Source organism: Numida meleagris, chromosome 4, assembly GCF_002078875.1.
Source record: "Numida meleagris isolate 19003 breed g44 Domestic line chromosome 4, NumMel1.0, whole genome shotgun sequence".
Lineage (NCBI taxonomy): Eukaryota > Metazoa > Chordata > Aves > Galliformes > Numididae > Numida > Numida meleagris.
The window spans coordinates 42,705,299-42,722,421 of record NC_034412.1 but is presented as its reverse complement, the minus strand read 5'-3'; the positions used below and the strand labels follow the sequence as shown (position 1 = coordinate 42,722,421).

Here is a 17,123-nt window from a genome sequence, read left to right as displayed (position 1 = left end):
GCTCTGACAAAGCTGTTTCTTTTTCCAAGTGCTGTCTTCACCTTGCTAGTTCCTTCTGTGTCCTCTAAGACGTGATCTTTACTTATGATTGGTGTGGGGATGTTATCAGATCTGATTACCAGATTTGCACATGTGACATTTCAGTTCTCACATGTGTTGTATGTGATTCAGTTTCCACACTGATAACACAATGGAATTCATGATCAACAGAGAGATACTTCTTTCGGAAATAAAAACATTTAAAAAAGGGGTATTAAGGAGCTCACAAACTATAGAGTCAAAAACATACTCCTATTTTGCAAAAAAAAAAACCCCAAATACCTGTGTTTAATATCACATTACAAAATGCCAAAAGCTGTGGGTCTGATCCTGCATCTAAAACATCAAGCAATGTTCTGTATTCTGCTAGTAGGTCTAATGAAACGCAGGGGATGGATGAGCCAAAGAAAACTGTACTGTTAGTGTTGCGTAGAAATGGCAGAATTTCACTCAAAAATTTATCATACTTCAGGCAGCATTTAGCAGTTTACTGCTTTAATTTCATGATTTGAGACTAAATCATTAGAAAGTGAGAAGTCAAGCTAGTCTATGTAATGACATCTCGAATTCAGCTTTAGCTTGAAGCCTGAGTGGGAACATTTGCTACTCGTAGAGGGGGCAGACCCTTCTCGCACAGTTATTAAAACATCAGTGAACAACTCAGAAACCTTAGAAAGCGTGGGGAAAACTGTCAGGGGTGAGAGGCAAAAAACCTAGGTGTTACTCTTGGCCCTGCTTTGAACTTGCTGTGTGTGGCAGGGGGACTTCAGGTGCACAGTGAAATTTCTCTGTGGTTCAGCTTCCACATGTCTTACTTGCCAGTCTTACCTCACAAACCATCTTTGGCTGTTACATACTTGACAAGAATTTGGACACCAACAGACTAACTCACCGGAATGCCAGGCATCCCTCGAGGACCATCTTTGCCAGTATCTCCTGGGGGACCTCTGGGTCCCGGTGGCCCCGGAGGACCAGGGGGTCCAGCTTGTCCTTGGTCCCCCTAAAGCAACAAAAAGTCATCATCAGAAGTTTGCTTTAGAGGCATCAATCACACAAAAATACAGTTTCCCAGAAAGAACGCAAGTCGAATATAAAGAAGCTACCGTGAGCTAAACACTGACATCTTCACTTCTTACTGCAAAGACTGCACTTTGCCTTGAAGGCCAGCAGGTTGCACCTGTCCAGTGCAATCAGCCACAGAGCAGAAGGCTCAAATTGTAAATGGCTTGTTCTATCACAGGACATGAACTAGAATTCGGGGTAGCTTTGCAACATTTTACTCATGCAGTTCTCCAGAGGGAGTAACAGTTTTCAATAAGGAGCTCTTCACTTCATGATTGGCATAATCATGACAAAGCTGAGGATTAAAAAAGTCATGTGCCAGAGCTAGACAGCTCACCTGGCAACATTCCAAGCCCATCAATGTTATGTAGACAGACTTCAAACATGAGCATGGAAAGTAACTGCTTTTCCATGAAGTTGTACAGAATTTGTCATCTGTTTTGGTGAGCTGCGTCATAGTGATAATTAGCTAAATCCCTTAATGATTTAGACCTACTAATTTGTAAAAGACAATTTCCAAGGAAGTTGCCAAAACATACAGCCATCCCCTTTTTAAAAATACAAGAAACGGTGCTCAACTTATTTGATTTCCAGTATAGCACTGCAAACCACTAAAAATGTTAACTGCATCTTAAACGTGGATCATTTAGCACAGCTACCCATAGTATTTAAGTGTTAATTTCATTTACAATTGCTTAGTTCTAGAACTTTCAAATAAACAACTTGCTATAAGAAGGCATCTGACAAAAAGGTACAGCAGAGAGTAAACTGAATGTAAAGAAGAATCAGATTCCAGTGAGATGAAGCACTACCTTAATGAGGCGGCGTTTAATGAGCTGCTGATCAGCAGAGAGAAACCCATGATTGATTTTAGGAAACACCATCTGATCAGGCAGGTGAGGTCAAAGGTTGAAGATCAGAGATGAGAGAATTGAAGAATAGACATCAGAAGGCCCGAGAAAGAAATAAAGATATATTCATTAGATTTGTAATAGCTAAAGTTATATGAACTGGTGCTTCTGCCAGAGAGAAACTGTGCTTTTTCTTTTGGAATGTACAGGACATACTGCTTTGTGAACTCATCATATACAGAGAGTTAATTGTATAAGTCCTTTCTCCTCAGATTTCACAGGAGAATTCTTCTCTTTATTTTTTCAACTACCTATGCTATGAAAAAATCAGTATTTTTGCATGCTGTTCTCTCAGCAAAGCTTCTAGACACAAAGCACCAGTTCAACTTTCAGTCAGATTTTCTAACCAGCATATTGTGCCATGAACAATGGTGTCATTTTAATAAGGATTGGATTTCTAGCTTGACCAGATTGCTCAATTCTTCCTGCTTAATTTGCAAATGCATTTTGAAAAATCAGCACATACAAATTAAACTTCAGATATCTAACACAGTTATAACTGACTCTTGATTCAACCAGTACAGAGTTTGCTGACATTTTCCTCACTCCTGTATGACTCAGAGAAGCATAAGTACAGAAAATTCTCATCTAAAAATGAAATACTGACCAAGAAGAGCACATGGAACAGGGGTGCTGCTGGGCGTAACAGTGTATGCAGTTATGGATTTGATCCCACGCTTTGCATCAGAAACACTTACACCAATGCAAAGGCAGCAAGAGTTGACATCGGTCCACTGTAAGGATTCATGACTATCCGATGGTAAAAGTTATTTTTTTCATGTGCACTTTTATGCTGATACAGAGAGACCTGACTGAACAGGTACACGTCAGCCACAAACCTTGACGGTGAGGATCTGATTACTGTGCAGAGCAGCGACTGTGGGGAAGCCTGGCAGACCCTAGGGACACAGCATAACATGGTACAAAAACAACACAACACAAACATCACAGAGACAATTTACTGACAGACAGACAGAACAAACACTATGTTTAGTATACCCCACATCGCCTACTGACAGGAAACAGCCTCTCTGTCATATGGGAAACAGAATTAAGTTTGCACTATAGGTGTCTGTAGGATGTTACTTAACAACAACAATATAAACAGATTTTTAGAAGGAGCAGTTGCACAAAGGTGACTCCTTAAAATTACAATAAATTGTTAGGATTGTTTGACAGTTGTAAGGCTCTCAGCCAGCTGACAGCTGTGCTGTTTTTTCATTAAAACATGCTACAACCCTTCAAAGACAGCTCTGCAGAAAGCTGCGATTCTGGGTTGCTGCAGAACTTGACAGCGGTGACAGTGAATTTTGAGGCACTTTGTGTAATTACCATCCTGCTCCTCAGATTCTGTTTTACATACGACATTCAGCACGTAAACTGATGATACATACACAAATATAAACACTAAACAACGATCTACCAATAGATTTGGGGGAGTCCACAATGGCCAAGGCCAACATTTTTAACATATACATAGTGGCATTTTCATAACCAGGGTAAAATTTTGCCCATTGAGTGCTGTATACTGCATATGGTCTCTCATATTCTACTCTACCCACATGTGCAGAACTTGATACAAAAAAGAAAGATGTGATAATTATAGCCTGCTGTCAGAGCTTTGCTCTCACTTCAGCACCCTTCTCGTGCTGCTTTCTAGAGTGCAAATCAGACTTCCACATTAAGCTTAAACTTTGTAGTGTTGAGCATGATAATCCTAAAGAAAGAAATCCCCAAGTCCTCTAGATATAGCTCCCTATCTGAAGCAGAGGTCCTCAAAGGCTTGTTCATGGAGAGCCAGGAAACAGTTAAGCCATCAGGCTGAGGCATACAGGATAAAACAGTCTGGTACCCCTAAGATCCCTATGTGCATGGACAAGTGTTACCTCTGAGGCACAGTCTTGCTGTGAGGCCTCGGAGTACCTGGCTGCAGAGTTGCATCTACAAAAGGGAAAGCTGCACCTAGCTCTGGCTGTCAAACAAGGAGGCTTTGACAAGTCCTGCATGAAGGCTCTGAGGGGGCAACTCACATGGCCGTGGGGCAGCATGCTTTGCAGTACAGCCAGCCTCATGGAAAGCACCAACAGGCAACCGCAGCCTGGCAGCTGCAGCCATCTTTCATCATTACAAGTATTTGCTCTGTGCATCTCCACCTGCAGTCATATCAGAGATACCACAAAGACCATGCTGGTCTTCCTCTCCAGCCCCCCAAAAAAGGCAGAGTTACATTCTGATGCACACAACATGTCTTTTGCTAGTGCCTTTGAGACATTCAGCAACTTTATTCTCGATACACACTGGTGAAACAAGAGCAAGCTGAGACTCTGCAAGTGGATCCCATCAAGCCAGAGGCAGTTTTACCAGCCTTTCCACTTTGTTCTGATGAACCTGGCTGTGGCTAACTGCATTGCTTGATGACCTGAGATCTCCTCTTTAGAAACAAATAAAAAGAAAACAAAACCAAAAAAGCCTAAACCACCATACATTTAAAGAAACTCATTCCTGAGACATTGCTAAGACTGAAATGATACATCATTTAGAACACAGATGTATCAAATTTGCATTTATCTTATAATGGAATATAAGTTAAAGAAGTTATTAAATGGTACTGTGCCAGAATCTTTACATCTGTGACTCATTAGTCCTGCTGTGCACATGGTTCATTGCTCTTCTAGCTAAAGCTACAATACCCATGTAATGGAAATGAGTACAAACAACAAACCTACAGAAGATCTAAAATATGAGCAGAAAGTAATACATTTTAATTTATTTAATTGTATTCTAATTATAAAAAGGATAACCAGAAAAATCTTTTAACCACTTCGTTTTTACTCATTACTGCATGATAGTTTTTCTAGTTAACTCTAAATGTGGCATATTTCGAATTTGATTTTTTTTTTTTTTGAAGGGGGAAACTCAAAACTCATATTAGGTTTGATTCATTTCATGATGAATATGGAAAAAACAGAGAACTAATTTAGGAGATACTCTGCAAACATTGTTTTGCTTCTTTTTTTTAGATAATAAATTAAAGAGTTTTCAAAGTTTTGTGTAGCTCCACAAACGAACAGTTATGTAGAGCACTTCACAGTCCATTCTCAGTGCTTCCCAATACCACACAGATAAGCTCAAGAGTAGATACCAGTGTGGCAGGTTTGTCTACATAAACATCTATGAGAAAGAGAAACCATCTCCTTCAGCAACAATGTCTTTCAGCATGTTCCAAAGTTGAACAAAAACTTCTTTCCATTTCACAAAGCTGATAATCTCAGAGATAATGGTCAGAAAAATGCAATGTCAGCCTGGACCTAGATCATCTTCCCACATGTAACAATTTCTGAAGAGGACAGAAATAGAAGAATATTAAATGGAACCCAGCAAAGAAATTATGAGTGCATGGTGTTTGCATGCGTGAGAGGTTTTAGAAGGCACTGCATTTTCTGGCATTCATGAAAGATAATGTTGGCAAAAAATAAGCTTCAAAAAAGGCATAAAATGATCTATCCTTTCCACAAAATGAGTTCTCTTCCTTTCCTGTCACTCTGCTATAAATATCCCCTCAAATATCCCCTAGATCTGTTTTATTTTTTTTCCTATCTAAAGTTGTTCTCAATGACAGATTCCGTGTTATTCAATTTTCTCTTTATTTGGTTTGATTCTTGAACTGCGAATATGAACAGTTCTCGTTCTACACCCTGGGAGGCCCTCACAGAGCACAAAAGACTACAGCGATCAGCAGAGACCACTGGCCCACTAAATTCTGCTAACAGCAGCTCAAGTTCACCCTGAAACACTAGCTGGTTACAGTTTCTACATTAACACATCTGTTGCACGTCCTGCTGCAATTTTTGCCCAAACATCAAGCAAAACGTGATGCTTGGGAGGAACTAACAGGCTGGTGTCCATATAATGCAGTACACTGCTTAGCCACCTGGGAAAGCAGATAAAGTCTACTCATTCCCATGCAACGGTTGCTGAAAACACTGAAGAACAGCAGACCCTCATGTAATTACCTGACTTCCTACTTCAGTGAAACAATTCTCTTGTTACATTCATCACAGTCTTCAAAGATGTCATTCCCACTAACAGTCCTAGATTTTTCACAGTTACGTTCAACTTTGTGCATTGGTCTACAGCAAGGTCTATTCTATAAGGTTGTTATAATCCTATTGTACAGCAGGTATAACAGCAAGCGTCATTTTACTGGTTTTACACTACCACTGTGTACACTCCATTTTGAATTTCGCATTTGCTCAGTGCAGTTAGTGTCACAGTCCTCCTTAGGATTTTCCTTCTGACCTGCCAATAAACCCAAGCTGCACAAGCTTACACGTTCATGTGAAGACATGGTAAATGAGACAGGAATTACCACCTGCTGTTCACTTGCACTTCCTAAGGTTACAGCCAGCTGCTGCTATTTCACATCAAATCACACAGGCTTCAGGCCAGAGTGGTCTTGACACCCTTTATGGCTGCTTTCCCTCCCCCCACCACCACCTCCAGTTCTAATTAATCCCTCAGACCAAGTGGTAGCCCTGCAGCTAATTATTGTACCTGCCCTGGGGAACACAATGTTTGGTATCACCCTGTACAGTGCCATGGACTCTCAGCAGGAGCTCTTTTATATAATCCCTTTTATCATAACTGCTGCTTTCTCCATCAGCAGATCTGTGAACTAAAACAGTACACCACAAGACAAGGATCCAGGATTTTTTTCACTTAGGCAATAATTCAGCAAGGAGTTATAATCCGAATACATTGTGTAATGATTCAGACCTTGTATTAAAATAATACAAGTATAACATCCCATGAACTAGCACAAGCTCTGACTAAAACCAGATCATTATAAAAGAAGTGTTATTTTCTATTGTGACCTCTATATTTTCACAGAGAACTCTGCTTGACACTATGCTCAAAATGAACAAAACTGGAAAAAGCTAGCACTTGACTATTTTAGTTATATTATTAGATGGATTTTCAATGAGGTAAACATCTTCCCCACACAACTCAGGAGTTCTGATGACCATAATCAACAAAAAATATCCTTCCTGAAGCCATGTATACTTGTCATGGTTTTGTGATTTTCGGTTATTGGTATTCCACATCATAACATCATGTAGTGGACATACCTAGTTCTCAGAAGAGAAGGACTACTACAGTCCCCACGGTACTTTGCTCCTTTGTTACCATTTTCCAGCCGGAGGGAAAAGATAGAAGCTCGCAGTATAAAAACTTGCAGATCACGAGACCTCGTCCCTTTTTCCGCCGTCTCTCGTCTTGGCAGCACCTCGCTCTCCAGCCGTCTTATCGTCGGTAGTAGAGTAAGGCCTACCTTGATTTTGGGACATTCTCTCTCTCTGTATTGGATTTATCAGCTTAAATCGTAATTATATTGTATTATAGTGTGTTGTTTTGCATTCCGATATTTTATTTAGTAAATTAGTTTGTTTCTCCTCAGATTGTTGCCGCTGTTCTTTGCTCTCAGGGCCATCTCCCTACCCTTTTCCCCTTTCCCCTTTTCCCGGGACGTGGGCCCTTGGGTCCCCCGTCCCCTTCGTCAGGGAATCAGGCCTAACGCCCGTAAACCGTTGACAATACTCTTACTAAAACTGATGATAAGCATCAGTTAGATCCAAGGTAGGTTGGTCTTTCCCAAAACCAAATTGGTCCTCACAGTAAAAATCTTCAGTTCTGGCATATCATGTTTCTCTTCAAATTTCGTACTCACTGCAGTTATAAGAAGCAGGTGAGCAGTTCAAATCACTTCTATGATATTTGTTAGGAATGGGACAAGCGTTTTCCAAGAGCTGGCTTTGATCAAACTGCTCTAACTCAAGTGTTCAGTACTGCAATACTTTTGTGGGACAGCTGTCATTCTAGATGAAATGCCTACATAATGTTTTCTCAGTCACGGGACAGAGCTTGAGAAAGAGGAACAGGATGTACAGAGACTTCCTTCCTCACCATTCCTCTGGCATTACTAAAAAGGAACAAGATGCAAACTGATGAGTGGTGAGTAAAGACATGCACTGCCTAGCTCTCAAGATGGAAATGACAACATCCTCGTCTTGGGAACAGGTATGTGGCACTCTCTCTAGTGTCACAGCTGTTCTGCATTCCCCAGCAGTACCTCACGAGCCAAACATCAAATGCATAGCTTGGCCCTGGAGAGTCATCCACTGCCAAAAGAATGCTCCTGAGAAGTCTGAGCTGAGGCACATCTCAAGTCTGAGTGTTCCAATGCTTCAGATCAAGTGAGCCAGTGCAATCTGAGTTCCTTCCAAACCTCACTCCAATTTGATGCCTTGCTTTCAGCTTAATGGAAAACAGTGGAATCAGAATAGCCTAAAACTGGTCAATTTGTACAGATAAGTAGTCCCAGGAATTGTCTACATAAACATCCCTTTTGATTTTTGACAGATAAATTAATAAAATCTCAGAATCAACTACTTAAAGGCAAATTTGCATTAAACTAGACATTGGGAAGTTTTCTCTATGAATTTGCTTTGGCCAACGTTATCTTAACAGAAGGAATTGTGCAAGTTTTTTCAGCCTTCTTACTGTGGCATAATGGGAGTATAGTTCAAAATGGTTAGATATAGTTTAGAACTAGAACTTTCTTTTACACAAGACAGTGAAAAACATAAGAAACAACTGCATGGGTAGTCATATTGCTAAGGCATGAACTTAAAGCAGCACTGTGTGAATTATGTTTGAAGTAACGCATAAAAAAAGAAAATAGACTTTTATGCGCACCTAAGAATATCACCTAGGGAACAACATCACTATATCACCACATTTACTGCTTTTGACAGAATATTCATATAAAGGAAACCAAAGACTATTCAATCATGAAACAAAAAGCTGTGGACAACACTAATTTATGCTAATGAAAGCTGAGCAGTCCTTCTATTAAGGCAGATAAAATTCATGAGGAGTATTTATAGAAAAAATAAGCGTTCAGTAGGATATAATCAAACATCACCAAGGACAATCTTGGAAGACATTGTCAGAATATTTAAGTTGTGCAAAGTTATATTAAATTAACATAATACTCTGATTGTAATACTATATATATTTGCTTTGACAGAAATGCTGGATCTTGCTGTGACAAGATGTTGAATAAAGACTCAAATTAGGTGTGTGAACTGTTTGGGAACAAAGCTGGTTATTTCATTGCTGATTTACATGGATTTGCTACAATTAACAGTACCTCAAGACTGGAGGTACTGGAGTCTTGCCTTTGGTAAGGGGAAGAAATCAGATTAATTTACATACTACTACATATTTTGTGAAGCAAACCTGTTCCTTTCTAAAAAAAAATGTGCCAATCCTCAAATGAAAAAAAAGACTAAGTTTTAGAAGAAGGCAAAGAGTTAATGATCATGGGTTATTCAACAAGGAATAACTAGTACTTTCTAATTTATGAATGAAATACTAATTGTAATGATATCAATATAGATTTTCCTTTTATTTTCTGAAGGAGCAGGAAGAGGCCCGAAGTATTTTCTTTATGTATTCCTTAGAGACATTAATTAAGGATAATGTACACACACATTAAAAAGAGGCTTTATTTACTTTTCTTTAGAAAATAACAAGTCAAAATGCATTCCTTAGATATCTTCAATTTCCCTTTAAAATGAGATAGTTTATAAATGCAGCGTCCATAAAGTAACAAGTGAAGCAATACGTAAGTTTATATTTTTAGCCTGCACTGATATCAACAGAGGTTGCTCTGAAAGCACTGTCTCATATTTATTTCCATGAAAACTACATCAGATACAAAGTGCACAATAACACTATTTGATAGAGCAAATTCTCACCAACAAAAAACTATTTTTCAACATAGGCACCACCATTAGCCTATTAGTGCAGATGAGCTAATTGAGAAGCTCTTCATTTTGTGGTGTGACAGCTGCTCACAGCCATCTGGAATGTGGCTTGTCTTTCACATCACTATTACCACTGCTGAAATGCACCACCCACCCTCTGACATTGTGGGCCACCAGAATAAGAGGTGTTGCATCCCTTTTTTATATACATACATACTTGTATTTCTTTCAGTAAATAGTCTGCTTCCAGGCCTATGTGTTTATGGTAGACAAACTTTAAATAATTTTCCAGCACAAAAGAGTAGAACCTGCAAGATTTCTGTTGCTAAGCAGTGATTTCTCTTCAGCAGGCAGTAAGTAAAGAGTTAATATATTTAAAGTAAACAAGAGAGATGAAACGGTTAAATAGAAAAGCGCATTATATCACTACCTGAGCCTAACTAGTTTAACAGTATATAAAGAACCTGTTTAACCTTCAAGATAATAAAGGTTATCATGATAAAATAACTTCTGAATATGTTTTTTTTCCTACAACTTAATCTCTTCTGTTGCAGAAGTTTGAGAGATTTTATCAATTTTGTGCAAAGCCAGCAGCTGGGAAAGTTTACTTAAATATACCAGAAGGAGAAAACAATTTTCTGAAAATCCTTTAGTGTGACTTCTTACTGTACCAAAACCAATTTAAAGCCAACTGCTAGCCACTGATTTCTAGACCTGATAAACAAGGAATCACTAGCGCATCTGAAGGACAGAAAATACTTGTTACATCAATTAGAGAAGGACAACAATAGGCTGATTAAGACACACAGTTCTAGCCAATCCACTCCCAGACATTCACCTCTGGTCTGCTTCCATTAATCAGGGTACAGTCTCTTCTGAGGACATGTACCATTTGCAGTCCTTCCATTACGAAATCTTCAAAGGCTTTTTTAAACTGGGGTAGAGCTGAGTAACTGGAACCAAGCAGCGGATTGGTATCAGCATTTATTCTAATAGCCCCAAACCTAAAAACTACCCTTTTTAATTTTGCCATGGCTCAGTACAGTAATGCAAATCTGCATGACGTATCACAGAGCCACGTACTCTGCAAAAAGAAAAGCACACAAAAGACTGCTGGTTTTGCATTTGCCCTAAACGTTTAGTTTGCCAGAATATTAAGGTAACAAGTAGATAACTGATATAAAAACATCTAAACTTTTTTTTTTGAATCCTTCAAAGATGATCATGACTTTTGAAAGTACCCACCACTATCTTATCTGTGGGCTCATGAGATTGAAGCACTATTAACCTGCTGTTCAAATTCACAGTCAGAGCATGAACTTCTACATCACCTACACTACTGGAATGCTGTTTTGGCTTACACATGGACTTAAGTGGATCATGCCATCTGGTATTAGTAACTACAGCCCTTCCACCATTTCTCTAAGATAAAGACTGGTCAACAGCTATTACTTCTGAATACATACGAAAACCTCTCAGATTCTTCTTCCAAAAAACGCCCCCAACTCCCCCCTCCAGAAAAAAAAATCACCTCTTTTATTCTAAAAATATACATTTCTGACTTCTGGGTAGTATTTGGAGGGTCAAGTTCCTGCTACTTTTTTAATATACGGAAAATATTTTCAAGAGAACCTGAATTTCAAAAAATTTGAGTATATAGTGTTTGCAGGGACCACAGGAAAGAAGTTTTGAAATACATGATTACTGTTTTTGCACTTTTGAGAATATTTCAGAAAGAAGGATCTCTCAAACCTAAACACCATTGCTGAAAATTCGAAGTGGTACACTTAAGGACAAAAAGCAATATTTTTTTGTTTCTTAAATGCTTCTCTTTCATAAGAATTTTAAGAGCTTACAGTTTCTCTCTGACATGGAGAGTCTCCATATTTTGTTTGGGTTTCTTTTATTCATGAAAAATACTTGGAGAAAAGAAAGCAGCTTTTAAAAAGAATAAAGGATCATTTTAAAATATTGAGAAATGATTTGAAACAATAAAATCTTTACTACATTAAGAACTAGTTTCAAACATTATGTAAAAATGTCATAAAATGAATAAACTTCAAGCTCCTTATCCCTATAAGATGGATCAGCTCTCAGATGTCCATCACTTTAGACATTATATCCAATCCGTTTGCAAACTTGTCAAACCCAAATGCTGATATAATTCCACAGTCAGCTACAGGCACAACAGTTCTCTATATGATATGGAGTCACCTCCAAAAACATTAACTTTGGCAATAGTGAAAAACTATGTGCAAAGGTAGCCTACCAGTTTTAAATGTATTTAGTTTCATGACTGGATGACACACATAATTTCCATTAATTGCATTGCAAATCTCTTGGCACAGTAAGCTGAGCAGGCTCACCCTGAAGACAGTTATCAGAAGAGATAACTGCTGTACCGTGAAACAGTAAGTGGTCAGAGGCATCGTAGTACTTACAATGTTGGGGGTGAGGGGGGAAAGGAGAAGCAGCTACGGAACATACACAAACTCACTCCAAGAAACAAAAACAAAAACAAAACAACTGAACAAACAAATGAACAAACCAGAAGACTGGGCAAAGTAAGCCATATGCACATTTCAGAAACGGATACTCTACTACAACACACATTGACTAAATAAGCAGGGAGGTGAAGCTGCTGCTAGCTCACAAGGTGTTATTCACCACTTCTTTCCCCTACTGCTGACCTCATCCCATTCCTCTCCTGTATTCAGATAGCCTCAACTGGCAGACCCTGCTGCACTTATGACTTTACAACGTTCTTAAACCCAAACTGCTTAGGTTGGAAAGTTTTGTGGTAGTTAGCAGCACTTGATTTACTAATAGCACAAAGTAGCCATAACCATGATCTGTATTGTTCAGTGAGGACTCTACTGCTCTCCAATAAAGGGGTGCGATTTGATTAAGCAGGACACAACCATAATTGAACCCTATAGGTAATACAACGCTGACAACACTGACACCAAATTCAGATAGATAAATACATTATGACTTCATATGATCTTAATAACCACAAAAAAATTAAACAGGACAGAGAAAAATAAAATTACAATTTCAAAATATTCTGCATACTTTACAGAAAAAAAAGTAGTATTACATAAATCTTCACAAAAATGCAACTAAAGAAAGAAGGAAATCACTGTATTCTTAGAATTACGTAACCAAACATTTCCTAATGAAGCACAGATGTAAATAAGAATGAACTGGCACAGCCAACCTATCGGAACATTTACCCCTGTATTCTTCTTTAGTTCTGTTAAACACAATGTTTAAAAATTAAAAGAAACTTTATGTTTATATAAATAAACAGTGTTCTGTTTAAGTGTCTGGACATGTTTAAGAGATGATAATATCATTATCATTAAAAATATTAAATACATACATTTCAGGAAAATGAGCTAGTGCATGCATATGTATTTGTTTATAACTCACTAAATAATAAATATGAAATCAAGAACTACATCTATTATAAATCCACTGACCCTCTGAATTGAGTGAGCCCATGCAAGCCGTGAAAACATTGCTGGGGAAACTGAAAGGTTTGGTTAGGAAAGCCATCTTTTATATAGCAGAGCAAAATCACTGAAACCTGCTTCCACTCATAATGGAAATTTATGTTTTAATGCATTACTTACTGTTGTTACTCAAGTCTTCTCAGACACTATCTGATCACGTTCAGTATTACTGTCCTGCAGACACTGACTTCAACATGCAGGGTAAATGCAGCTAATAAGCATAATTAGCTCAGACAGTGTATTTAATTTAGTTTTGCACTAAAGACTAATTGGCTACTCAGCGAGGGGGAAGTGTAACATTTTTTTTAAAATGCTTACCCGAGGGCCCTGATCACCTTGATCTCCCTGCAAAGTGGAAAGATGAGATGATAGGTTTAACACAGCATCTGTGTGCTACCCAGCTCTCTTACATCATCTAACATTACACTGGGTCAATACAAACTGTGTCTTTAGTTCATGCTGCGACGTATTTCCATTCACCTGAGAAGTGTCACCCGTACATCAACTCACCTTTTCGCCTTTTGGACCAGGAGGGCCCTGAAAGAAATAGAAAGAAATGAATTAATGGCACTAGTGAAGCTATGGGACACTCCAAGAAAGATGCGTGAGCAAACCAGTGATTTCTGCATAACAAAGTATTTCCATGTCATTTTTTTGCACCAGATGCTGGAGGTATTCCAGAGACAGCTTCTTTGCAGTAATAACTGTAGGCACTGTGCACTTATTCTTTGAATACTTTGCTCACTCCATCTGCTAAATCAGACTGCTTAGATAAGCAAAACTATGTCTGATATGGCAAGATTTCTATTGATTTCAGTTATGGGCAACAATTTATCTCCTGTTAGATAATAAATATTTTCTAACACTGTAGAACTTCTTTTCAAGTGCAGTTAATAAATTCAGAGGCTTATAAATCTGCCATTTATTTTGGCACCCTTCTTAGCTTAGATTGCCAAAGAAAAATGGTCTAGAGAATCTAAAAGCAGTGCTTTCATATCTATCTTTAGAAACACTGAAGTTGATGTTTAGTCTCAAGCACACTATTTCAGGTAAAATAAGCTCTTTTATGAGAAATTTGTGTAACATGATGCTACAGAAGCAATATTTATTGTTACTTACCACCAGAGAAACAGAAAGGCAACAGTATCACAAAACAGCAAGGTCCTTTAATTTCCATTTTTATTGAGCACCTTCCAGAAAGCTACTTGCAGGTTTCTGAAACTGCTTTTCGGCTTAGTGTCTTGTGAGCAAAAATGTTAGCAAGTCTGCAGAGAACCGGCAGCTTACACAGAGCAGACACAACCTCCAGCTTTCTGAAAGATGCACAGGTGTTTCATTACAAAGAAGGACCTGAGGTACCTATGAAAGCAGCTGGGAACAGAGAAGGAGCCACCCAAGCTAGATGGCTTACTATTGTGACAGAAAGTGTTGTGTATGCTTGTATGTATGTTGCATGTAGCACAAGAAAAGGCTGTAACACACAAAAAAACGAGGTTACTGAGAAGAGTACGCTTGGGCAGTTTCACAATTTACACTTGTATAAATTCAAGCGGCTCACATAAACGCAAGTGCAGGGAAGATCAGTCTGCTGGGTATTTTAGATATGATCAGCCACATGCAACTCCGACAATTTCTACTGTAGCCAGTTTTCTGCTTATATTTAAGGATTTCTGATCCATGCCAGAGAAGAACATCTGCTGCTAAATCTTTCAAGGAGTTAAAGCATATGCCTTTCCTTCTACAGCCTGCCACCTCTTCTGCCTGCTGCAGAGGCCAGGGACACAAGCCTGCTACCTGGCTTTCCCTCCTCTCCCTTAGGGAGGGCAGCACTTGCTGCAAGCTGAGTTGAAGCCACCTACGCTATTAACTGTGGCCTCTGCCCGTTTTGTGCTACCCTGCAAGAACTTGGCCTCTTTAGACACAAATCAAGCAAAATCAGTGGATACGTCTGCCCACACTTTAGGTCTCTCCATTTATTCATTTTTACAGGTCATCTCATATGCATGCCATCAACCTAGCAAGTTTGCACGCTCACCCTATTGGTAACATTAACTGTAGAGAATGAGAACTAAAAAAAAAAAAAAATCACTCAGTGCAGGTTGCTACTGTTTTGCTTGTTTGTTTTATGGTGAACATGGAACACAAGCAGAGGGCTATGGCTATTCTACCTCCTTGAATTACTGAAACATTACTGGCTATGGGTATCTTACTGGCAGCAAACTGGAAACAGCATGACCTCCATGTGCTACAGTCAGAGTCCTATTTCGTGGATCTTAGGCTTGATATTACAGATAACACAACGTGACCAAAACAACAGACAGATGTTGGCTTTCAAATCTTGCTGTGATCATAGGAGATGTTACTGTTGTCATCCAAATGCTCAGCACTGTCCTTATGCTTATGGGCAACCCTGCTTTCTGAAGGGCTTTAGATCATAGCTGACTTGAGGTCAGCTGGCTTCAAGATGCCCAAGACAACCTCAGTAAACTAAGCTAGCTCAGTGGAAGAGAAACAAAGTAAACTGTGCTCACACCAATGCCTTCACCAGCAAATCTTCAGAGAAGTAGACCATCTCCCTAGTACAGCTGTTGGCAACATGCTCAGCCAACTCCACCTGCAGAGGTGCCCCTGGTGCATCCCCTACAGATTTTCCTCTGATAAGAGATCCCTGAAAATACAAACCACACCTGGTTTTTTTCTATCTCATTTTTCTGATGAGACAATCACAGACTTCAGTTTTGTTCTCCTTTCTTTAAACAGGGTTTTCTGAAAATTACCTGTCCTCATGGTATTCAGAAATCTATTTTCCGTTCATTGCCCTCTACAGGGCAAAGCCCATAATTAGGACCATTTGAAGTTTGCGCTCCCTGAGTTCTATTAACTCACCCTTTCAGCACACAAGCTTTTTTCATATAAAGCTTTCATCAATATATGACATCTTTGTTGTACCAGAGGTTAAGAACAGCTTTTTCAAAAGGCTACAAAAGCATTTTTGGTGTGAAAATTTTCAAAGGTCTCTGCACTTGTATTTCTAATGCTCTTCCTTTGCACTAGGCAGCTTGAAAAAACAAACAATCCCAAACAAAAATAGTTCTTTTGGACACTATCAAAGAGAACAAGTAGGATTTCATTGAAAGATAAATTAATGCAATTCTGACTCAGCGAGGTCACCCATCTCTGGCTCTTCCCTCATTGTCTCAGTTGTTCTCTATTATCTCTGCAAGTTTAAAAATTCCTATCCTCCATCTTTGACGTCTTCTTTCCATTTAAGCTAAGAAATTCTCCCAAGGTTTTTAAAGCAGAATTTATTAGTGTGTGTACACTAAGTGGAGGAAGGGAAGAAAAAAACCTGAGGAAAAGCTGAGTTTGCAGGGGCAGGGTGTGATTAAGAGATGGATTTGTTTAAAGGAGGACAAGATTTCATCTGTTTAAGGCTACAGACACGAAGAACTGAGTGAGTAAAATAACACTGGCTTTGTAGGCCATGGCATAGACATCCTGCTTTTTTCCCAAGGAGACTTCTGCACTTTCATTTATGAGATGGCAGAGATCAAGCCACTAGCTGCTGCACAAATGTGAAAGCATTTTGTGTGAGTTATATGAAATGTCTGAGGTCAGAGCATTTCTGAAATAACTTTACAGTGTTTTCACTGGAAACAGAGGCTCTTTTCTCAGAGTGTAATTATCTGCTCCAGACTACTATACATTTCCAAAGAGAGTTTATAGCCTGTTTCACATAAGGAAGGCCTTGTAAATCACAA

At 38.9% G+C, this 17,123-nt stretch overlaps 1 protein-coding gene across 23 annotated transcripts in view; it reads right to left on the bottom strand.

Moving 5' to 3' along the window:
* COL25A1 (collagen type XXV alpha 1 chain) overlaps window positions 1-17,123 on the bottom strand; it is a 306,400-nt gene that overhangs the window by 87,374 nt on the left and 201,903 nt on the right. For 13 of the 23 annotated variants that reach the window (XM_021393561.1, XM_021393558.1, XM_021393551.1 and 10 more), the window contains 4 exons: window positions 13,873-13,899; window positions 13,681-13,707; window positions 1,914-1,985; window positions 932-1,039 (listed from right to left, as the gene is read on the bottom strand). In XM_021393561.1, the coding sequence (XP_021249236.1) occupies window positions 932-1,039; window positions 1,914-1,985; window positions 13,681-13,707; window positions 13,873-13,899 (234 nt within the window). Of the gene's footprint in view, window positions 1-931; window positions 1,040-1,913; window positions 1,986-2,851; window positions 2,912-13,680; window positions 13,708-13,872; window positions 13,900-17,123 lie in introns of all 23 variants that reach the window. The other 10 variants (XM_021393544.1, XM_021393553.1, XM_021393564.1 and 7 more) reach the window with 5 other exon arrangements.